Source organism: Ascidia mentula, chromosome 8 (genome assembly GCF_947561715.1).
Source record: "Ascidia mentula chromosome 8, kaAscMent1.1, whole genome shotgun sequence".
In the NCBI taxonomy this organism is placed as follows: Eukaryota; Metazoa; Chordata; class Ascidiacea; order Phlebobranchia; family Ascidiidae; genus Ascidia; species Ascidia mentula.
Genome location: NC_138573.1, coordinates 9,189,657 through 9,214,198, shown reverse-complemented (window position 1 = coordinate 9,214,198; position 24,542 = coordinate 9,189,657). Strand labels below are relative to the sequence as shown.

General features: G+C 37.7%; 2 protein-coding genes and 1 pseudogene across 4 annotated transcripts; 1 reads left to right on the top strand and 2 right to left on the bottom strand.

Moving 5' to 3' along the window:
* Positions 1 to 41: 41 nt before the first annotated feature.
* On the bottom strand, positions 42 to 5,740 carry LOC145910377 (uncharacterized). 3 transcript variants are annotated; one of them, XM_082997477.1, is made up of 22 exons: positions 5,657 to 5,740; positions 5,413 to 5,590; positions 5,282 to 5,343; positions 4,884 to 5,061; positions 4,591 to 4,799; positions 4,312 to 4,532; positions 3,913 to 4,069; positions 3,707 to 3,842; positions 3,281 to 3,428; positions 3,125 to 3,220; positions 2,880 to 3,064; positions 2,618 to 2,792; positions 2,421 to 2,559; positions 2,181 to 2,355; positions 1,853 to 1,955; positions 1,651 to 1,728; positions 1,505 to 1,574; positions 1,144 to 1,244; positions 995 to 1,067; positions 820 to 940; positions 596 to 720; positions 42 to 529 (listed from the first exon to the last, which is right to left on the bottom strand). In XM_082997477.1, the coding sequence occupies exons 1-22, from the start codon at positions 5,703 to 5,705 to the stop codon at positions 429 to 431; spliced, it is 2,880 nt and encodes a 959-aa protein (XP_082853603.1). In that variant the 5' UTR covers positions 5,706 to 5,740; the 3' UTR covers positions 42 to 428. The 3 variants fall into 3 exon arrangements, with proteins under 3 accessions (XP_082853603.1, XP_082853605.1, XP_082853604.1); XM_082997478.1 differs by lacking the exon at positions 42 to 529 and having other exon boundaries at positions 615 to 755; XM_082997479.1 differs by lacking the exons at positions 5,282 to 5,343; positions 5,413 to 5,590; positions 5,657 to 5,740 and having other exon boundaries at positions 43 to 529; positions 4,591 to 4,704; positions 4,776 to 4,799; positions 4,884 to 5,022.
* An 8,750-nt stretch (positions 5,741 to 14,490) lies between these two features.
* LOC145911218 (uncharacterized) lies at positions 14,491 to 21,730 on the top strand. The gene is made up of 22 exons (XM_082998485.1): positions 14,491 to 14,669; positions 15,292 to 15,451; positions 15,512 to 15,573; positions 15,640 to 15,820; positions 15,905 to 16,113; positions 16,200 to 16,426; positions 16,682 to 16,838; positions 16,998 to 17,133; positions 17,197 to 17,344; positions 17,543 to 17,638; positions 17,783 to 17,967; positions 18,404 to 18,575; positions 18,658 to 18,799; positions 18,932 to 19,100; positions 19,354 to 19,456; positions 19,597 to 19,674; positions 19,734 to 19,803; positions 20,026 to 20,129; positions 20,248 to 20,326; positions 20,390 to 20,513; positions 20,801 to 20,925; positions 20,986 to 21,730. Exons 1-22 carry the CDS (start codon positions 14,624 to 14,626, stop codon positions 21,183 to 21,185), a joined length of 2,973 nt encoding a protein of 990 aa, XP_082854611.1. The 5' UTR covers positions 14,491 to 14,623; the 3' UTR covers positions 21,186 to 21,730.
* Positions 21,731 to 21,843: 113 nt separating this feature from the next.
* LOC145911878 (uncharacterized) lies at positions 21,844 to 23,319 on the bottom strand (annotated as a pseudogene).
* Positions 23,320 to 24,542: the final 1,223 nt, after the last annotated feature.

Genomic DNA, 24,542 nt, shown 5'->3' with positions numbered 1-24,542 from the left:
GTGTGAAAAAAAGAATTATAAGATATGGGACAGAATTCTCAAATCAGGTAAAAAGCAATGTGATAAATTTACAAAGAAAATCCAGGCCTTTACGTATGTGACAAAACACCAAATATGTATTGCAAACAAACAGACAAAAAAATCTTTTGGTTTATGGCATTGTGGCTAATTACAGTTTGAGGCAATTGGTGGTTTCACCTCCAACATGACGAATAAAATTTCTCACACAAGTTTTTTTTCATTGAAAACCCGTTTATTTTTTTCACACTGACATATAGTTGCATGCTTATGCTTTCGAGTTGCTGCACGTTTACTTTATATATTTTTGCATTTTTATGTAACTTTTCATTTGCCAGTGTTTTGGGAAATGCTCATTATACCAACGCACATACCAACAGCAATTACCAAAGCTACTAAATCATAAATGTTTAAATTGGTCCGACATGACTTCCACAACTTTGTGTTGGTATATACGGCCACATTTTTTTGCCTACAAGTGCACCCTGAAGAATATTCGAATCAACATCTCCTGCATGAAAATTAAACAAATTCACAGAGGGTAAATAAGTAAATAGCGCATAAACAGCTTTCTTACCAGCAATGTGGACCATGACAGCTGAACAACCGTTTTCAATTAATGGTACGTCAACATTGTGTAGTACAACAACCCTCAAGCGTCCTATATCCAATGCTTTGCCAATGGTCGCAGTAAAACGATAGCTGTGTTTGAAATTTGGTATACGGTTTATCTGCGGCTACAACATTTTTAATGTTTTGCCAATGTTTGTTGCCTTTCAATTTAGCCACTTTAGTACTTACCGGTCAAACTCCACTGTGGATGAAAATCTAAAGGTGAAAAGGTTGGTTAGTGGGAGAATATTTGCGCAGGCAAGTCTCGATGAAGCCGCTTCTACATGAAACACCAGCGATCTTCCCAGAACTAAATTAAATTTGAGTTTCATGTTATGTATACGGAATGTTTTTGCAGACCAACCTGTTTTATCGGTATGTAAAGGAATGTCATCATCCAAATAAAAGTTTCGTCCTTCACCAATAATGTACGCACCCTAGGGAAAACAAGTCAAACTGGTAAATCATAAAAGATCTAACCTTACCCAAAGGTAAAATGTGATTTAAACGTACGTGCTTTCCAGACAGATCTCCGAGTTCATATGATCCAGGCTCTGTTTTTCTTGTTCCATATATTGGAGATGAAATGTTGACCATATATGGATTAAAATGACCTGTATATCAACGGGCATTGAAGTGCTTTAACCAATTAGTAAAAACATTAAGGCAAACAATGCCAAATCCGCACCTCGCAGTGTTTTGTCTCAAGGCAGGGCCATGTACGGAAAAACTGACATACACAAAGTGAAAACGTACAAATTAAAAATATTTGTTTAATCTTTCAGTTTGCAGTTTAGTCTTCAGACGTTTGGATGATAAAAACATAATGGTCGTACAAAGCTACGACTGATAAAATGGCACTGAAGTAAAGTACCAAGAGCTTCCAAACATTTATCCTCGGCTGTAACAGGATGGATATGTATATGCCAATTGTTTGAAGACGTCTGTGAAAAAAAACCTTTTTTTAGCGGTTATATGACAAAACACTCCAACAAATAATACAATAAGATCTGTGCTTACAAAGGATGAATTATTTCGGCCTACGTAAACTTCAATGCTTGTTGAAGAAGACGATCCATCCTCGTACACTATTTGTTTCTGTAAACCAACGCATGGTAACTACTTAAGGCAGAATCACATTGTCTCACGTCTTATAAATGAAAGAATAGTTTTAACATAAAATAATCATATTTTGTGCTCTCAAAGCATTTCGCCAACTTGCCATGCGAACGTATCCATCCAAAATGAAAGAAAACAAAACTTGGGCGGTAATCACGTGACCTGTTTTGTCAGCTGGAACCATCTCTAAGTTTGCACATTTCCACCTTCACAAGAACTTTCATTGGCATTTGGACAACAAAATTAAGTACTGAACTTGTTTTCAACTATAGCGCTCAACAGAATGCTACAACCGAAGTAGAAAATAAAATGTAGTATTCAAACAATGCTTTTGTATCACTGTCCCTTTTTAATGGCGTAATATAACTTACATGATTATGCATGATTTAAAAGTTCACTAAAAACAGTTATATGCAGACATAAGGGCCTACGCGTTTGAAGATTTGTCATAAACCACAACCGGTCGTCCTGTTACACCAATGTCTTGACTCAGTGGCAGATTATTATCCAACGTTCTAAGATTAAATCCTTGGAGAAAAAGCTTCCCGAATTTTCCGCTTAGATCCCCAACAGCATATATATCACTTGTTTGTCCTGGTGTTTCCACTAATCAATTTACCATTGTAAAAATCAGGACAAAAATTTTTAGCAAAAAAAAATGATGCCCTTACCTGATGAAGCATTAAATGGGTTAAAAACAGAGCGCAAAGACTGACATTGATTTAGTCCTTGTGCTGTGGGTAATATAGGCAGCGTGTGAATTTTAATATCCACAGCCTGTCTTCGATGGCCGTTGAGAGATATTCTTGTCTAAAATGTGAGAAATTTGTATCACGAAAAGGTGGAACTGCTAATGAAGCTGCGTTACTTTGGAAAACTCAAATTCAGTTTCTCTAAAAACGTTGACATGTCCACTTATTGATCCATCTGCGTCATCCCCGGACCAATGTTTGGAGGTTTCCAAAATCGTTTTTCTCAACAGTGTGATATTGGCACATGCATACCTGGGTGCTCCTTTCTGTGCCACATGGACAACAATCGACCTGTGTGCATGGTTGTACTAATTTTTTGGTATAATAACCAAACAAATGCCTCTGTATACATAAACATTGTGTAATAGCACCACGTACCGTCCAATAATTGAATGAGGCCCAGACAGAGGAAGATTGGAATCAGTGAAGTAAAATTTTCCGCTATTGCTTGTAAGTGTGTTTGATATTTTGATCGGCTGATGTCTTCCGGATATGTCGCCAAGCTCGCAACGAAACGGATGAAACAGCGAACAATAAGCGGAGTAGTTACCGCTTGTTGAAACCTATTGCACAACCGTCAGTAACATTCCTTCTCTACAAAGGTTGTTGTGTATTTCATTTACCTGTGATGGGTTGTAGTGAGGTCCGGTGCTGGCGCAATCTTTACCAACAGGATGAACGTGAACATGGAAGTTGTGCGCTGTGGTTGAAACACCATTCTGCAGCAAAGCATAAACGTTGGTCGGTTCCATTACATTATGGAAGAAGGACAAAATTACCAGGTTCGAAAGGTTTATGTAAATCGAGGTGTCACCATCGCTTTCACTGTTCGACTGGCGGAAGTACATAGTTCCGTAAACTGGTGATTTAAACAGTGCGACTGCTGTATTTACATCATCTTGGTAGGCGATGTTATCACAAACCCACCTAAAGGCATTCAACGCAGAAGAGATTAGTGCCATTGAGCTGCAGAAAGGGCCACCGTTTGGACTTATTAGGACTTATCAGCGCAGCTTAAGTGACTAGTTTGGTAGACGGCGACTACGTAGTCACCACAAAGTAAAAGTCTCGCTAAGCTATTTTGCTGACAAAATCGTCAAAGTCACCAGAAAGCTGAACTGATGAGACCTATGGGGTCAAACAATATTGGCTCTATTGCTCATACAGATTATTGCATTGATAACACATTTTCTCTTTTTGCATACCTTGAACCGTCACTTTTGTGAATGACAACAGATCTACCAATAACACTATTGACACCAAACAAGGGAAGATTGGAATCCAAGAAATTTGCTGTGTAAGTTTCAGTTAATATTTTTCCGTATTTTCCGCTCAAATCGCCTAGGCAACAATAGCTGATAAAAACCATCCCAACTAAACAACAAGACTGATATTGCTAATCGTGTCCTACCAACTTCATACTGATCCGGTGTCCCACTGTCTGGAAAGTCGGTAACTCCGTAAGGGTTAAAGTGTCCTCCAACATTTTCTGAACTACATCTTTGATCATTTGCTTCCCGACGTTGAGGTACAGGAAACATGTGAATGTGGTAAGCAACTGGTAAAAACTGCATTAAAACGTTTTGTTTTGTCAGGCATATTCATAACATGTCTAGTATTTTCCTTCATTTTTTAAAGTGAAAATAAAACAAGAATTTTGTCAAATCATTAAAGTACAAACGTACAAAAGGGCTTGTTCATATATCCAAAAATGTCGGTGTGTCGCTATGTAAGAAATGAGTATGTACAAAGCCTCCAACAATATTGAAAAAAAAAACAAGAAAGTAAAAATTATGTTAAATATAAATACCTTCAAACCGTTTATTCTCACATCTGTTTCGGTTAAATCAAAAGGCGATGATTGCCTCATTGTGACCAGACCTCTCACATTGTCCCAAGATATTCTTGCCCTGACTGTTTTTTGTTCAACGGTTTTTACCTCAGCACAAGCAACAACTTTATCTGACAACACTATTCCTATTTTTACATGTACTCCGTGCATTTGTTGAATAAAGTCGACTTGTCGATTGTCTAACGCAAAAAAACTAGGCTTAGTTTTACGAATTAATGCAGTTGTACCGAATGTTACCTTCCATAACAGTGCTTCCTACTTTCAAATCAGGTATGACAACGTTGTAGTTAAACAGTGTTTGACATTTTTGCTGAACATTTGTGAAGTCCACAACACCGCCAGGAAACTGAACTAATTGAAATAAAGATGTAGTATTTGTGTGAGGAGATTCGACGCTGTAGGCCAAATTTGAAAATATGTACATTCCTTGCTTGTTTTCCTGTTTTCTATAAGCGAAATAAAACAAAAGTTAGATAAACCAACTTTTGCTGATGTAAATATTGGCAACTAGTTATTCTTTACTGAATTACCTAAACCAAACATCACCGACAATTGGACCGAAAAATTTAGCCCGAAGAGTGAAGGTGGAGTCGTAGGCAGAAAGAATTGTTGCGCATAATCTCGTTGAACCTCCGGTGATTACGACAGATTTGTGAAAAAGAGAATTTTCACTAATGCTTATTTTAACAATTTCATCGGAGGAGATGTCTGAAAAATACCTTTCGCATTAAATATCAAAAACGGATTTCTCAAGATAATACTTACCATCATTACCACAACGTTTGCGAGAAAAGACCACATTACTGACCATAAAAACAAATACTTTATTAAACAAATAGGGCAAGTATGGATTATTCCTAAAAATCATCACAAATACAACGGAGGTAATACCAAGTTTTTTTTAAAACTACATGCTAAAATTTCTTACCGTTCATAGTCAAAATTGTTTTTCCGAGGGTTTCGCAGACTTTATTATGGGAATATTGTTGTCTAAAAACGCAATAAACAACAATTTGCATTTCTTACAAAAAACTAATATTGTACACAAGCATTTCCTACCCAAACACAGCTGGAAATTCTTTTATCTCAAGCGTGTCGTAATTCTCCACGCCATTATCGGTGAAACTCATTGCGACAAATGTGTCCTCTCCGTTCGAGGCAAATGTAACTTCGCCCACGATTCCGTTCATTGACAAGTAAGCAACATATTGCTGACAAATTGAAGCCGACAGACAAGCTGCATTCAAAACCGTCGACAATTATAGTTACAAATTAGACAATATAGTTTCTTAAACTTACTTACACATAAACACACACAAAGAAAATGCAAGGTTTGCTTTGATATTAACCATATCGTTTCCACACAGTCACTATTAACCTGAAACCTCAAAATATTGAAACAGGGTGAAACAAACTTACGACACTTCCGTATTGTATCAAACGGAAATACACCAGATAACTATATATAGTAAACAATTGCTTGTGTTGTAGATTATTGGATAAATTTAACAATAACTCAAGACTAGAACGAAGTACATCATATACAATTCGACACTCATTTTCGCAAAAGCCGTTTTTGCCCAAAGGCATATCTTCCAAGAAAACTTGCATTTGCAAACTCGGTTTGTTTTGGCTGTAAATATCGTGAGCATAAACAACAAGACGTTCCACAAATTTGTATCTGCTCATTATACAGTTTGTCTCTAATATCCAAACCATGCTGACACATCCCTAAAAAATTCTGTCAATATCAGTAACCAAACTTGAGCATCTTTCAAATATATTCCGATTATAATATTAAAAAAAAATAATGGTTAATAGCCAAAGCCACTTAATATTTTCACCATTTGGAGTAGCTTCTGATCAACATATACTGTATAGGCAGGAAATATCGCTTTGTCATTTGCGCGAAAAGTACAAACGATGAAATTTGGTCGACCAGTTTCGTAGACACAAGGAAGCGTTATTCATGACTGTACCATTGATTAGTGCTGCCAGTTAAATACAGATCACTTTGCCTCATTGAAAATAATAATTTGACAACCATTGTGTGAACACAATGAACTGATGCGAAGAGTCGGTATTTGAAAACGTTTGTATATTTTCTTGGAACAAAACCCATTAACTTTGATAAAAAGTGTTGTTCTCACAGCTAAATTTTGTCAGCTAACACAATTTTACTTCTGACCAGAAACAAGTCAAAGTGCGCAATTAGCGTTCAAACTCATAAAACCTGTATTTGAACATTGCTGTGTATGTTGTATACAAATACACCAAATTTCTTGACTAAAACGAAAAGTTTTGTAAATTTGCTGCCTAGCACCACCCGACTTAATAGCATGGAAAGTGGTGGTGGATATTGGTCGATAGTTTTGGGTGCGTGTTTCGTATGCAGCCAAAACTATCCTGCGACTGCGATTAAATCACCAACCTCATTCAGGTAGAATATTCTTGCCATTTACCATATTTTGCAAGGTACAACAAACATCCATCAAAAAATGTGTTTTTTGGATTAGAATCAAATTGCAGGAAGCAGTTCAAACCTCAACAAGAATATTAAACATCTATTGGCTTTCGTGTGACACAAATATATTTCGCTATAAAGCATCTTCGGTGTCTGTAAAAACAAATCAAAAAAAATATAAGAGCACACCTACTAAAAGCTCATTTCTGGACGTTCAGTGTGCAACACAGCCCTTCTCACCACTAACTACCAGGACACGTACAGTAATAGATAAGAACACGCGGGTGAAAGATAAGATCACTCTGACGTAACAGAAATGTTGCGCGGAAAGACAAAACGGACACTCATTTGCAACTCCACTTTTGTTGAGCCACCTATCCTCGGCTATATATAGCAAGCATACAAAGCGCCCACTTCGGGACTCGAAAGCTTATGCCATCCTGCTTCGTAAGTGCTAATTTAGTTTGTTTTTGATTGTTGTTTTAAATAATCATTACTTTTAGCCTGTTTGAAATTCACCAGTCATGAAAATGCCAAGAAGTGAAATAATAAACGAAGTAAAGACTGTTCTGTCCCAAATTTCGGACTGGGATGGTGGGAGAAAAAGCAGGGTCCAAGCAACATTGAATGCAAGTGACAGCAGCAGCTGCAGTAGCAGCTCAACACTGCCAATTTCAGATGAAGACTATAATAGTCTGTTTTAGCAAATAAAACGTGTTGCCAAAACCATTGTGTTATTATTGGCCAAGCATGGTCATGGTGCAAATTAAGGGTATTTATTGTGTGATAACAGTTGAATATACTGGTAGTGTATGGGTAAATCACAGTAGTAAATCTATTATTGGCCAGTGTTACCTTTAAGGGCACAAAAGTAGATAATAAGAACGAAGAAGATAATACAAGAATATATCCTTTTATTCATGATTGCATGATAATTCATCTATGATCGGGTGAAATTTTTCCGACTGGGTATTCAATGTATATTTTTTCTTGTTTTATGAATATCAATTCATATTTCTTATTTTCTGCAAGTACCCGACCGAATTTTCCAACTATTTTCATATCTTTTAAAAGAGTTATGCATGGTATTACATGTTTTTAACTAGTGTTTGGTATTGAAATATGAGAAATCAGAAATATGAGCGCCTATTTCCACAACGCTGTGCAGAGTTATTTGAATTAGGGAAGTTTCAATGTATTGTAACATCGAAAATCACTCATGCAAAAACTGCGTCACAGCATACGAAATTAATTTTCAACAACAATTTGGTCTGTGTGACATCATATTGCTAAAGAACTGCTTTCTTTCTACCATGCTTTAGTAAAGTTAACTGATTCTATTTGAATAAGCAATGCAGAGAATGAATGATTTAAAATTGTGTGAGCAACCCGAATCTGTTGTTCGGTTTTGGTGATGTTTAACTTCTTGGCTCAAAACTCCGGTAAGCGTATTTTTTATTGCCGCTTTGCATTATCATGTAAGCTCATGAATGCTTGTAGGCTATTCTGGACAGAAAACCTTGTCCGTGTTGAATGTGTGCCAATTACACGCCTGTTTCGGAAATTGAGATAGACAGATTGCAACCCTAGTATGGCGAAAGCGCGATGCCACGCGCGCAGAAATTCTGCTGTTACACTAAATGTGTTTGTTTTTGTGATATGCGATATCTCAAAAAATTTAACGTTATCGTACGTTCTAAAATCTAAATTGTTGAAAGACATAATCGATTGGTTGGTTTGTGTTACTTAATTAATGCGTATATCTTGCGGTTCTTCCGGCTCGGCAAACTAGTTTTGTCACAGCTGCAGGTGTATGCGTAAACGATAACGTTAGGCCAATCCTTGTTTAACGAGTAACTTTACGTCCGTGGTTCTTGATATGCCTCATAAGCTATGCTTATTTCGGCGAATTTGCATGAGATTCTCAACATGCAATTTTTATGTAAACTTGTAGTCGCCCTTGTTAGGCGAGTCGAATCCTACATTCAATGTCCTTAAAACTCAAATTAAAATACTTTTGTCGGGTCTAGTGTGCAATTGTACGTACCTTTCATTTTTTCATATATTGGTTTACGCACCCTTGTGGTTGATCGTACTCAATTTCAAGTTTCTCACAGGTTTGTTTCATTATATAATCAATGAAGCGTAAAAATGTATTTCTTCGTTGCTGTTGTGCCTTTTGCCGACCTTCAGGTGCCTGCAGGAGAACCGCGTATGTGTGTGTGGGCGAGAAACTTCGTCGTTGTCACTGTGACGTCACTAACCTAAGATATGAATCGACGAAGCCTTCACGCACTTTCACGGTTCTCCTGCAGGCATCGCAAAGTCGACGAAAGGCACAACAGCAACGAAAAAATACATTTTTACGCTTCATTGATTATTTATTACAACAAACCTTTTAGAAGCTTGAAAATGGTACAATCAACCGCAAGGATGTGTAAACCAACATACGAAAAAATGTAAGCTGAGGTTAACGCGCAAAAGCGCCCCTGGCGGCAAACAAGTCCCGAAGTATACAACTATACTTAACATGAAGAAGACGCCGCACAAACTTGAAATTTGCATGTACTAAAAAGTTAATTCATTACCACTTTATTAACCCTCTTTGACCCTCTTAAGTATTTTGTAGAAGAGCTTCTTCTCGACAATCGAGCCTATTTTTAACCAAATCCAACGAGTATTTCTCTTAGAAACTGTTAATACCCCAGAGCTCTGTTTCATGTCGACGATGCAATTAAATTTGCTCGTTAGCACAACCTATTGGGCCGTCAGTCATGTGTCTGTGAGGGAACAACGCCTTCGGGCGAGTAAGACGAAGACGGGTTTATATGGAGATGCCAGGACCAAGTAAGTTTTTGGGTTGAAATCGACAGACTTTTCCCGTTATCTTCTCCAAATTTAGGAAATGTCTAAAAAAATTGCATTAATATATATATAGTTTCCTTCAATTAATACATAGTTTCCTTCATGCTTGCAGGAATGGCGAAAACGAGTGTCCATTCGGACAGGTTCATTCTTTGAAGGAGCAACCTGTCCATGGTTCAACTTCTGACAATTCTGTACAATTAGGCCGAGTGCCGAAGTCAGGAGGCGGTCAAAAAGAAGCAGAAATATCGAACAAAATTTCTGTCGATTGGAGTGAATTTCTCCGAGAGGTGATGGTTATATCATTTGAATGGGTTGTTTAATACTTATTTAGAATGTTTGCACTGGCATTATGCAGGTATGCACAGAAGAACTGCTGCGGAATCCAAGTGTCATTGGAGGCCCTGTAGGAGGAAGCCTTGCTCGAACGCCCAGACTCGCCCGATTCCGCAGCAGTGGGTGTTCGGAGGCATTGATATGCAAAATGAGAACTTTTTTAAAAACGCATTGATTGCATTTTGCACAGAACTATTTTAACAGGGACTGTTTCATGGAATTGGTTCCTTCCAGGGACCAAGTAACGTTGGAGGCGGTCATCCGTCGACACATTTTGCTCGGCACAGAAATTGAGTAACATTTTAGGAAGTTACTTCACTTAGTGACCAGTAAATGTTATTTCTTTAAACGTGACTTTTTGCACTTAGACATAGGATTTACTCACAGAACGGTAAATCACTCTGCGCAGTATTTAACGTCACAAGGCGTCCACACCAACTCAATAGAAAGCCTATGGTCGGGACTATATTCCGACGTACATTGACGAATTCTTGTGGCGTCAGAGGCGATCGAAGTCGCACTATTTCAGTGATTTGGTGTTGGCCATCAGCACTAATCCAAAATATCTTGTGTAAATTTAAGTGTTGCTTAATCTGTTACTTTTTAACAATTTATTCAAATGCAGTTTATCAGATTGGCTGCTGTCCCCGTTGTGGACGACGCATGAGCGCAGGTATATTAGGCCAAATTCGGAGAGGTCCTGTTGCAAAAAACCTAACCTTCGTGCAGGTAGAATAGAGCTAATGGCGAAGGGTCCTGCAAAAAAACCCTAACGACTGCGTGGAGATTACCTCAAGGGTGCGGTTGGAAAATCTTAAGTAACATCGAATGTCAACATTATACATCTTTTTTAATCAAAATGATTTGCACAACATAACGTTTCACATGATACACGCATTGCATTGGGATATCTATGCAGGTAACATTACAGCGCAAAAAATTGCAAACGCACTGCAAAAATAGCGGAAGTCGCATGACGCGCTAATGTCTGTCGCTTGCCAAATTCTTGAGAAATGGTTTCAATGACATTATATGCAGTAAACGTTGGAAAATTGAATCGCTTGTTCGGTCAAAGCTGGGTCAACCTTCAGTACCAGCAATTTATACGCATGTGGTGGATGTAACTTTAGTGAACAAAAAAAATAACTAGATTGTCCATTGTCACACCAAGCTGCAGTGAACAGTGGCCATCCGTATGCAGCTCACGAAATAGAATAAAATTGCAAGAACAAACCACAAAGTGCCATTTACATTTACCCAATTGATTTTTTTTTCATTTCTCATCGTAAGTGGTGATTGCAGGCAAAAGTGACTTCATACCCACACTTAAGCCCGCGAGAAAGAAATGTCAAGATCCAGGAACTAAATGTTAGAAATTGGAAAGTCCCATAAATACGTTTAGTTTGTCCGTACTGCAGGTCATAACGGTTAAATCACTCAACTTTGACACACTGAAATAAACAAATTCAACAAAAGATTAAAATAATATGACCATGTTTCATATTTCTGCGCGTGCAATATTAATTCAGTAAATCATGTGTAACGGAGACAATGGACAGGAGCTGTAGTACGTATGAGTATACTGCGAAGGAACAAACATTAATGTTTGACTAAATCCAACCTCCTGGCTGTTGATTTCCCCAACCGCAAGTGGGGAACCGGTTCATGAGTTAAATCCCCTATAAAGCCTCTGTGGGTATTTCTGTTTCTTTGAAAATCGTCGCCAGTGCTCACGTGGATTTGAAAAGTACACATAGGTAGCAAATATTAACAGACAAAAAGTATCGCAAATACCTGGTTGACAGTTTAATGGCCAATTTATAATGCGATCCATTGAACGACGATTTTGTCGAATTTCCTAAATACTGTATAGGATAGTTGTTTTGGCATTTATATCGGGCTGTACAAAGGGCCAACATATACGCTACCTCGTAAAATATTTACACCGCCCTTTCTAGCACAGTTTATTGCCCTGGGCTTTGTACTTGCAGACAAAAGAAAGTTACAATTAAAAATTAGTCACACTGTATGACTAATATCGCACACACAATATCAGGAAAAGCAAGGGGAAAAGCACAAAGTGTGTGCAGTATACTATATAGGCTATCGTGTATGATATGAAACTTGCTTGCAAAATGACCAAGGAAAATATAAATAGAGATCACTTTCATTTGCCAGTGTTTATGTGACTTTTGGTATTTCACATGCGAAAAAGATCGAATATTTAAAAACACATTTTCCTGAAAACGTGATATACCAATTTTAAATTTATTGTCTTTTTTCCAGGAGTACCTATCAGAATATAAAGTAAACCATATGATAAACGGCGATATGTGTGAACCAGTGTTTACTATATAGTCATATTATTATCATATTCCTGTGAATTATGTTGGAAACAATTGCCTAACAAGGAAGCGGTATAGGAAGCTTGGTTGGTCGAATGGTATAGACTGCATGATGTGTTTGCTGCAGAACATGTCCAACGGGCAGTCTTACAAAATTGTTCACTAAGTTTTGAGAAAACAAGGGGCGTTTTTAATAAGTTAGCTTGCGAGTAACGAAGATTTTGAAAATAGTCAAAATAAATTTGCCACCAATGAGCAACATTTAAAAATCGTTAAGAAGCTCAAAACTCCTTGTGACTAATAATGCAATGATTTATAGTGCGTTATCTTCAAACATTCTAATGTTCTTGGAGGCTTTATTCTGATTATTCGCGCCATGTTGACTGTACTACTACGTACCGCCACACCCTAAACAGCGCTTACCCAAAACACTAACGATGTTACTAAAAAAAACGGAAATCGTAATGATTATTTGCGGTTATGTTTGTGGGTGAGCCTCAAACGACAGACATGTTTTATTCCACATTTGAGCGACAAACATATTTTTGGGATATCTGACTTCGATAGAATAGGCTAGCCTGCAGGTTTAGTGTTGGAGGACGGCAATTAAACTAATGATTACATGAATGGCAAGAAAATAAATGTCGTAATCGATTATTAAACATATTTACCACGTCATATTGTTATATTAACAGTTGTAAAACCTCATGAGAGAACTTTAAACTGAATTTAGGTTTTATATACAACGTATATGTGATGAATAAGTAAAGTCATGCCGCATGCCGGAAGAGGTAAAGCGTGTGGATATGTGTGAGTTCGACACAGCGTGTGCAATTTCACACTTCGTTGCAAACAATACACAAAGGCATAGCGCAGGCTAACGTATCTACAAGGAAATATTAAAATCGTGGCTTAGTTTCGTTTGCCGTTGTTTCTAAGGATGTTTGCGGTTATTTATTTGTGTATTGTGATTGATGAAATGCAGGCAATCTTTCTATAGGAACGAAACTAAGCCACGATTTTAATATTTCCTTGTAGATACGTTTCTATAGGAAAGAACCTGTTTTGCAGTAAACTATGAACAGCACAGTCTTTCCCATTGTGGAACGAAATTACTTTGAATCATTTTATCTTTCCCAGTTGCAAAAGCAATTACTTCATACTTATGCTGTGTTTACGTTTGCTGCTAAAAACACAGTATGTGTCAGACACCAGTTCTGTGGATCAAATACTGCAAATGTCATTGTGTACCGCGTGATGATGGGGGGTTTGGCATGTGTGGTGGAATTTTTGTAAATCGCTAGTCATGGTTCTCTATAAACAGTCTAAACATAGTCCATTAAAGGTCTGTCTGTCCGTGGCATTACTAATATTCACAGAGACAAAGCAGTGCTATAAGTAGTTTGCGTGGTACCATATCTCCCTGATAAAAGATTACGTGTGGGGTTTCTGTTCTATAGCATATGACGCGTTTTCGATGTGAATACCGAAAACAATAAAAGCACTTTATTATATAGCGCGGCGTGCTGGTAGTCAGCCTTTTTATGATGAAAGAGGAAAAGCCACTACCGAGCGTGGGTAGGTTAAAATCAGCTGCCTGATCGTGTTGTTAAGTCACTCACCAGCTGAATCATCTGAAGATTTCCCGAATCAGAAAGTTAGGCTTGTTTACAAGTCAGTCGGCTCAGTGTTCATGTTGAATTGAAAACTGATGCAGCGATTGTAACCAAACTGGTACAAGAATGAATTTATACTCGTGGACGAAGTTTCTTCTAATATCCTTCAGCAAAAGCGTTGTATTGTGCAAGATGTACCTCACTTTTTATTATTTAAGATAGCAAGTGTAGATGTGAATTTGCCCAAGGCTGTGCTAAGTACATCAGCACAGTTCTGTTTACATTTTCGCGGACGTTGTTTGTAGTGAGAATCACATATGCGTCACATGTATTCACAACCTCTTCACTTAAGCAAAGCGTATGTTAAGCGCTTGCACAAAAGGTGCTGTGTTTGTATTCAATTTATTACTTTTCATAGTGTTATTGCAGTGCCAGGTTAGCGAGTTTTTCCTTTTTGGCCTGGGGTGAAAAAAGCAGTTGCGAAAAAAAGTGAATGGCTCGGGGTCGCTGATACGCTTTGAACGAAGTAGGTCGCAAAGGCAGCACATGTCAGCAATCTATTTAATTTGCTTTATTGCGTATTTGACTGTGAGCTAACACTTATTTACAGATACTAAAATAAAAGTGGTAATAATAGAAGATACATGCCTACAATGTGGTTGCTGGTGCTGTCAGTTTTTCTTGCTGCCGGTGAGTAACTGAGGTAGAAATCAATTTTTTTTGCATGACTATAAAGCACGTGTGTTGCAAAACTGGTAAAATGTTTCGGGTCGTTTTTGTCATTGATAGTTATAATGTCGCTTTAAGTTTGACATTTGGTCTCAGGATCTAATGCTGTGTAGACGCCGCAAGGCAAATCTTTATATTTAGTATTGTAAGTAAAGCACACAAAGGATTATGATATAATTCTTGCCCGTACAACTGATTTAAAGCAAGGATTCTTGAAGTAAACCAACAAAACTTTCGTTCCGCTTTATTGTGTCTGACAAAATGCGTTTTTTCTTTCTTGGGTCGACCTGGTCAGCCTTGCCGGAAAGCTGCGCGGTTGGTTGCATCAGTATGAGCTATTGAATTTCATTAATTATGCGAACAATACTGTCGTGCGCAAATGTATTGTATATGGCATAAAAGTGTGGACTTGTTTAAAAATACCCGAAATCGACCTCTGACTGCCACTTGGACCAGCGGCTCTTTAATCAGTACACAATAATTATTTTCACCGTAGTTGAAATGTTAATGTTTGGGCCATCGGCATTGTGTGTGGATCCATTGGGTAAAATGTTTGCCAACGTGTGTTTTTTTGCATGTACAGAGTGTGGATCTTGTCTGACTTACGTCGCAACCATCGACATGGAAGGGGTGATGGGTTACGTGACTTTTGTTCCGGATGGAAACAACACGAACGTATCCGTCTCAATTAACAGCAATACAAACTACAGTTATAAAATAACAAAATTTCCCGCGGTGTTTGGGTAGCTATGCTGTCACTTTTTAAGAAACAAATAACATTAAATTATGTTCTCTGTTTTCAGACAACAAGACGCAGCTCAGCAAGTTTGTTCAAACCTTGGCGCTGTTCTGTTTGCTTTTTCAGGTTGGTTGACTTCGAAAAACAAACACACCTTATAGCGGATATTCACAAAACTATGAATTTTCACAGGTGCATCAAATGGCGCAACCACTGTTGTTCCTGGTGTGAACGAGAATAGCATTTTTAATCGCGGTTTGTTGCTTACCAATGGAACTCAAGTATTATGCGCCACTATACTTCCCGTTGGGGAAGAAACACAGACTTGGAGGGCGAAGTTTATAGGTCCAGTGGTTGGAGACGTGTGGATAAGGTATGTCTTACTAGTACATTTACAAACTTAGTTTTGTGATGACTTCGACCCGACTTTGGTTGAAACACATATAATGTAACACAGAAAGCGACCAAGCTTATCGGGCTTGTTAGTCTGCACAAATTTGGCATACGCTACGGGGAAGGCGAATCCTACTGAAACAACCTCGGTGAGCTTAACGCAATATTCCACCGGACCAAATCAGCTAGCCACACAAAGTGACTGTTCTGCTCTGGGCGGTGCAAGTCCGCTTGTCCAAGCGCTTTCGATTGGCAACTCCGTTTCTGCTTCTGGTAAAAAAAAATACATGAAATATTGTGTTATATAGTATAAAGGGTTTGCATGATATCAGTAATTAATTTCAATGATTTTTATCTAGGTAAACGACAATGTGACTTCGCGCCGACCTTACAAACGGTTCAATCTTACGTGGCGATAGTATTTTCGAGCACCACGGAAGCGTGTACGAAAGTGCAGATGATTGCAAGCAAAACTGTTACTACCAGATTTTCGTGGGATGACGTTGTTGGGTACGTCACCATAACACAAGCGTCACCATTCGACGTGACGACGTCAAGCGTACAGTTGTCTGGTCTCAAGGCCGCGGTAAGTGCTGTGTGCCATGTGATTGTGACATGTGATATTAACAAACATACCGCACGTGAAAAATACGGTTCGTTATAATTAACATCCAGCATCGTTTCTTAGCAAGCGAAATTGTTTTGTGTTTGGGGAGAAAGAAAATTTCTGCAAAGAAAATTACAGAGAGTGTAATGTTGCCAGTCCAGCATTGTACAATATAATTTTTATTTTATAGCACAGAAACTAGTCAATACCTTGATTGTTGTGTTTTGTTTCTAGTATCTTCCTGCAAGTTATCATATTCACAAGTTTCCTGTGCCACAACGCACAAGTTCAAGTGACGACCGATGCAGTTCGGCAAACGTTGCGGGACACTTTAATCCATATAATGCCGTCACTGGTCTAATCAACCAAACATCAGACTTATATGAAATCGGTAAGGCTGCAAACAAGAATAGTCTTATCTCAAAACCTTTAGAAATGTTCTCGACGTAGTGGTGCCGATTTTCCCGACACAGCAATATACTATTAAAAATATGTTTTCCATTGGTATCATGAAATATCCGACTCTTCATTAGAGTTGTTTCATATGCAGGTGACCTTAGTGGCAAATACGGAACGATTGACACAACAAGTTACAACAAGACTTTTACCGACTGGAACCTGCCTCTGTTTGGACCAAACAGCGTGATAGGAAGGTCCATCGTTATTCACCGTTCTGGCGGAGCAAGGTAGCATATAAAATTGACTAAATTACAGTTCATAACATACTATTAAATCAACCACTGTTTTAGATGGGTATGTGCGAGCATCGGCTACCCGACGGCAACTAGGATAGCGGTTGTCAACTTTAGGGCACCTGCGTATGGAACAATGTATTTCCGCCAGTCAATCAATGACCCGAATGGAGACACCAGCGTCTTCGGCGAACTTGCAAATATCGTAGGTGTTGCAAAAATTGACGTAGTGCAGTATTCTTTACAGAGTCTCGTGATTTGCTTGATTCTTTTTCTTCGTGCACCACAACAAACCAATACAAACTGTGGTTTGCACTGTTTTGGCCCGTTTTTTCGCAGTTGATATCTGTAAAATCAGCTAATAAGCTTTAAATGTGTTGTGATTACCTAAATTTTGTTGCAGAATGCCGTCATGACCCAAAGCCATAATTACCACGTTCATGTTTACCCAATTGGAACGGATTGTGCAAGTGCCGGTCCCCACTACAATCCTACCCAGGTAAACATTTGCAGTTCATTAGCAAACACTTTTGCATTCTTTGGCGTTTAGGTCATTAGAATAAAAAGCATCGAAAAGCATTTATTGTTTTGAAAGTAAACATCATTGTTTGTTTCAAATTGGTAAACTTGTCATATGTTGCAGGTTCCAACATCTGGCAATTACAGTGCACTTTGTTCGTCATCCGATCCGTTTCGATGTGAGCTCGGCGACTTATCTGGAAGGCTTGGAACATTGGATATGTCAACAACGCTTCAGGATAATGCTGGAAAGTTTTTTTTTACCGACTCGAACCTTCCTTTGCACGGAATTTTTTCAGTCATCGGTCGGTAAGTTGCAAAAAAAACTTAAAGGAAATATAATTGCAAGGAACTTGACATTAACCTTGCCATAACTTCGTAGTTTTCTACCAATTCCACTTGACAAGTTAACACAAGAAAAGCATTATTGAATGGTACAAACTGAACCAAAAAGTGCTGCGACAACCTGAAATCCAATATCCCGAAATACAAAGATGCACTGTACACATTATGTCAGTGTCCATGTTTGCATCAACATTATGCAAACATTGTTGTTAGTTCATGTTGACCAAACACACGATTCACTGTGTAAAATATGGTACTAGGCTATACCTGTTTACTTCCACAACATGATGCAATACGTAATGCATGGTAAATTTACTTGATCGAAAGACTTACCAATTGGAAGTCAAACGACAAATGACCGGTATGTTAAACAAGGCATAACGATCTTTATTTGTGACAGTTCAATAGTAATTCACGATTCTGACTCTGCTGCACCACGTTACGCGTGTGGAAATATCACGAATCTGTGGGAACTTGTGGTTCAGAGTGGGGCCACGTGGAATGGAAGTAACCGCGGGTCAGTAACTGGAGCTATAACACTCACTCAAGCCAGTGAATACGACACAACCTCGGTTAGTTTAAAATCTAATCAATTAAGTGTGAAAACTGGTCAAACGTTAACCTGAATGAAATGTTTTTATATTTGTGCTTTAGGTACAAGGTACTGTTAGTGGACTGGCAAATAGCGCACAAACTTATGGAATCTACGAACTTCCCATACAAACCTCTGCTGTTGGCGTGTCTCAATGCCAAACGCTTGGCAACCTGTTCAATCCTTTTGGCGTTTCCATCTCAGGTATATAGTGTACATTTAACACAAACACAGTGTTTAAGCCGTGAGTTCGTGCATAACCTATTAGATAAACTGTTTACGCGTAAATAAATATATAAAACTTTTATGATAACGTCATTTATTTATTTGATTTAGTCACAAATCAAACCTTCGACAAATACGCTGTTGGTGATTTAAGTGGAAAATATTCAACCCTATCAAACCAGCAGAGCATTACTCTGAACAAGCTGGATGATAACCTGCCAACTGGGGTTGCTGTAGGCGTTGCAGGAAGATCGATTATTATTCACAGTTCATCTCAACCGTAAGTCTTTCCGAATCCTCCTTTGTAATTAACAAAGGTTGCGAAAATATTGCCTGCGTCAGAAAAGCTTGTTTCAAACCATTCGACTCATTCAAAGTTTTGGGTGATTTTTTTCTGAAACAATCTAGGTTTAGAGCGACATAGTAGTTTTTCAATAAAAATGAGTTTACACAGCAAATAAGTGTATAAAAAAACGCGGAAACGCCGGTGTACAGTTGTTTCGTAAACAAACATAAATAGTGTTTCTTTACAGGTGGAAATGCTCTTCGATTGACTTAACACCTGGCGACACAACCGGACACGTTATATCTGCTCAAGTCTTGTTTACGTCGCTTTTCGTTGGCTATTTGACTATGGTAAACTTTAAACTATAGGTTGCGTTAATATTAAAGTGTTTAGTTTGATCAAAACGTTGGTTATAGAATCTATCGCCTTTTTTAATTGTGTCGAAACTAAGTTTCTCTTTTATTCAACGCAACGGAAAATTTTTATTCAGAGGCAAGTTGTTTATGAGGATGGAAGTGCGTCGCCAACCACCCTAGAAGTGTCACTTATTCCGGTCTCAACAGTAACGGTAAAACCTTTTTAACATGTCATTGGAAAAGGTATTCATCGTTAACATACTTTTTTCAGAGTCCGTATCACAACTGGCATGTCCACATTGATCCAGTGCTTAGTGAGGAAGAATGCTCCATAGCTAAAGGTAAACTATTAGAAATAACTCTTTGTTTTTTTTTATATGTAGTGAACATTTTAGCATCAAATCCTATTTTACATAAAATACACTTTTGCCAAAAATTATGTTTGATCCACTTCGCAACAAAAATCTTGTGCACGGCTACAAAAACAGTTGTATTGAATTTTGCATGATAATGCCTCGTGTATTTCAATACATTTTATTAAACTAACAGTGGAAAAATTACAGGACACTACAACCCTTACAATGCAAATGTGAGCGCTTCGTCCTACGGACAATGCTTGACGACAAACCCACTGGCATGCGAAGTTGGTGACTTAAGCAAAAAACATGTGAGATGGAGTTTCAAAAATTTCTTTCATAATTTACAAGTCGTTTGAGCCAATGGACAAAAACTTAACCTATGAAACAAACCGGTATGTGGTGCTAACACATTGTAATTTGTTACAGGCCCAATACACGGTACAGGGGTCGTCTGGACGAAGACTTTTTATAGATGCCGATTTGCCTTTACATACAAGCAAAACCGGTAAGGGATGCTATGATGAATTGTTGGAGTCCAACAATCCAACTTTTTAACAAAATTATGTAGTTCTTGGTCGATCCATCGTCTTTCACGCAAGTAATGGTGGAGCGCCAAGAGTCACCTGCGCCAACATTTTACCAACCACCCAAGTGTACACACTTCAGTTTGAAAGCAATGTACAATATGATTAGTAAGTTGTGTTAGTCCAGGTGCGACAATTAAGTGTAAACTTGTACAGCGTTGAAAACCATTAAAAATTAACTGCTGAAGCGGGTCAGTTAAACTAATTTTTGGACAGTATTTTTTAATATTACATAATTATCTTCATTATCAATCGTAGTATTTTTTATTTCTTGAATTGTCGACTTTTCCCCAGAATTGTTGACATTTTATTTTGCACCAAGATTTGATGGTTAATCTCAAACAAAAGTCGCATACTATCGGCGTCAAATATATATTCCTTTTCTTTTTTGTTAGTTACCGCTTCACAGCAGCAGTTGCTTCAGCCCTTGGGATCAAGCGCATGCGAGTGGTTGTCCTTCATAATGTCGATATTCCTGTGATTATGTCTGGTTGCTCATCTGTCATGGTACATATTGCCGGTAAGGAATATCGTTTATTATAGTTGTGTTTTCCGGACATTCAATTTTTTCCACTGACAGGTTCAGTGAACATTGGAACAATTAATGCACTGCTTGATGGAACCGCTTCAGGTCTCAGCCCTTACAAACCAACTGCGAAGTGCGTCAGTGAAACAGGGGCAAACGTTCTTGGAGTCAGTAGTGGAGCAGCGGCACGAATATGTGCCTGGTGGATAATTGTTGGATGTTGTGTGCTTTCCTTCTTCACAAAGCAATTTTAGGACTGCTGCTGGTTATAATATAGATATTACATTCAACCGTCTATGGAAATCTCATCTGTTTGTTCAGACCCTGCTGAGTTTAGTCTTCAAAAAAGTTTTCGGCGTTTTACTTTGTGTACTACTTGATTGCCACTTTAAAATTTGTAGTTGAAATATAAACCTTATAACCATATTGTAGTTTGTTAGGCCGACATAAACATTACCAAAACATAGTGCGCCGAAATTTGTTGCCTGATGTGCACAACTAATGAATAACTAAAATTTCTTGATATAGTTTTATGGGAAAACCGTCATTAACAGAATTTACTTTTATATCAATAAATTTGTATAACCGGTAACTATGTATATGTGTATATTAATGTATGCAATGTATTTTTTATTAACTTATGCAACTAGCTTTATTGACTTTGATAAATAAAGTAATGTTTACAACCAAAACATGTCATTGTGATGTTGTCAAATTGCACAGGCTTTTTGCGATTTTTTTTCTTTGATTTATGTGGTGGCGGTTTAGGTTTTAGTCGTTTCCGTCGATTAGTTTACTGAAATGCAAATTTATTATTAGAGGTATAATAGTGCTTTTATTGCTGTTTCATTTGTACAAACTTGCATATTCGTCAAAAATCACAAAATACGTTGCAAAACAGCGATTGTTCCACTATATCTGTTTCCACCACGCGCTAGGAACATCTTTCCAAACATTTATTAACCGTCTTACTCTAGAGTTTAGCCCCTTGGTTGTAAAATGCAAATCTACGTTGATTCTTTTTAAGTGGGGGCATTTCCATATGCTTGGAGTAATGGTTATTCCTCTGTAACACAAGCAAGTGGGACTGATTAGTATCTTAAATCGTACAGGCGGTGTTTAAAAAGAAATATTTCAGCTCAAGTACTTGAAAGGAAACTTTGAAATGTAGCTCATTACAAACCTATTTCCGTAAATACTGAGTACCATTAAGCATGGAATATTAAGAACGGATCTGGTCACGTGAAGAATTTTGTTTTGTTCCAAGGAAAGATAAAGAAGGTCCTTCAAGACGAACACCGAATTAGGAATTGAAGTCAGGTTGCAGTTTTTCATGAGAAGAACCTGTGCCAGTCATTTATTATACACGACTTTATTCCTAATACAGAACGGACTTAATCTCAGATACTAAAAGTTGGTATTGACTAAATATAACTTTACCTGCAAAAGTTTCAAAAACGATAAATCTAAAGGTCCTTCAAGTGGGTTATCATCGAGACAAAGCACACGGAGTGATCGCAAACTTTGTACCGAGTCAGGCAGCTTGTTGAGTAAACAACTATAAAAACAAATACATTTTGTTGAAAGTCTGTATATTTAAACTACACCCACAAAAAAAGATAGGCTTCTGTAATTTTGTATAGCACAATGATATGATTTAAATCTCAACTAACGTAATAGATATGTTTGATGCTCACCGGCCAATATTAAGATACTGTAATCGAGCATATCTTTCCAATGCTGCGAAATTTCGTACATTTTGGTTATTGTTTAACTCCAAGGCAAGAAGGGCTCCCGATTCATTCGGTAACCTGGACGTAGTAACACAAATAAGCAAGAAAATAATAATAATTGACATATTTTTCTTCACCTCTGCACGTCGCAATTTTTGAAAATTGCTATGCGCAAATTAGGAATTTGTCCCAAAATTGTGACGTCCTGAAGATTTTCATTGCTGTCTAATCGAATTGCTCGAAAATCCGGCAATCGTAAAATTGCCATTGGAACGTCTTTTATCCGTTTTTTCCTTAAGTCCAAAGTCCTAAAATTTTCGTTCTGTTTATGCACCAAGTGTGTGATTATCAGTAAATTTAAAATGTTGTAAAAGCTCACTTGAACGTGACTTTGATTTCAGGTCCGATAACCCAGGTCCGTTTCGACACAAGCGACTTTATCATTTTCAAAGTAAAATTGTTCGCCTTCTGTTCTTGCGTAAAGTCGCCATATTTTTTTAGATGTTTCCGCTTTGTTGAAAGTCCATGACGGGTGTCCAGTACATATCGTGCAAACATACCTCTGGCATTTTTCACAATCTTCGTCGAAGTCCGCAACAAGTTTGGAGTTGCGTTGACGTTGAAGCCGTGACGAAGTTTTTAATCTGCACGTCATTTATATCTTATGCGCAGTATTATCATTCGATAAATCACGTAAGATATATTTTTAGTTTTGTGGATATGTTTAACACTGAAAAAAGTTAAAAAAAGGGTTTTTAAACTGGACTATTTGTATTTATGTGTAAGATGATAGCTATGATTATATTTGATTTTACATTATGGAGGATTTCCTTTCCGTTCGTATTTACCATTTCTTAAAAGACTAGTATAGGAATATGTCTAAATATTTTGCATCAGAGCAAATTTTAAAAACTCTGTTTAAACTTGGGGAACCTTCCACGCAAAACAAAACTTGCTGGATTTTCATTTTACGCTGTTACACTAGTTGATGATCTTATCAAAACAGCAACCCAAATAAAAGCAAATTGTAAGATACAAAACAACCTAAATTGATTTTTGTCATATCGTCATACCCCCATTCCGCAGTCACGGACCAGATTCTGGGAACCCTGACCTAGATTAATAATAGTATGCTAAATACAGTATAGAAAAAGATGATGCTTCGTTCGTCACAATGCAACACACTGATGAAAAATTACACCTCCCTTTCTAGCACAGTTTATTGCCCTGGGCTTTGTACTTGCAGACAAAAGAAAGTTACAATTGAAAATTAGTTACACTGTATGACTAATATCGCACACACAATATCAGGAAAAGCAAGGGGAAGGATAAAGGTCAGTGGCTGCAAGCACAAGTGTGTGCAGTATACTATATAGGCTATCGTGTATGATATGAAACTTGCTTGCAAAATGACCAAGGAAAATATAAATAGAGATCACTTTCATTTGCCAGTGTTTATGTGACTTTTGGTATTTCACATGCGGAAAAGATCGAATATTTGTAAACACATGATACGATACCTTCTCCTGAAAACGTGAAATACCAATTTTAAATTTATTGTCTTTTTCCTGGAGTACCTATCAGAATATAACATTAAACAAACGGTAGTTGTAATGCTATAGTTTACAGTGAAAACGGCCTGCCAATTTCTTCAGTTTTACCGGTATTGGTGGAAATATTTTTTTATTGAAACACAGCGTAGCTTATAGTTGTAACAAAAAGCGTAAGGTTACAACCAACTAATCAATATTTTAATGAAAAGAAACCATTATTTTCATGTGTGCTTTTTACACGGTCTAATACAGTGTAAACCATATGACAAACGGCGATGTGCGAACCAGTGTTTACTATATAGGCCTAGTCATATTATTATCATAT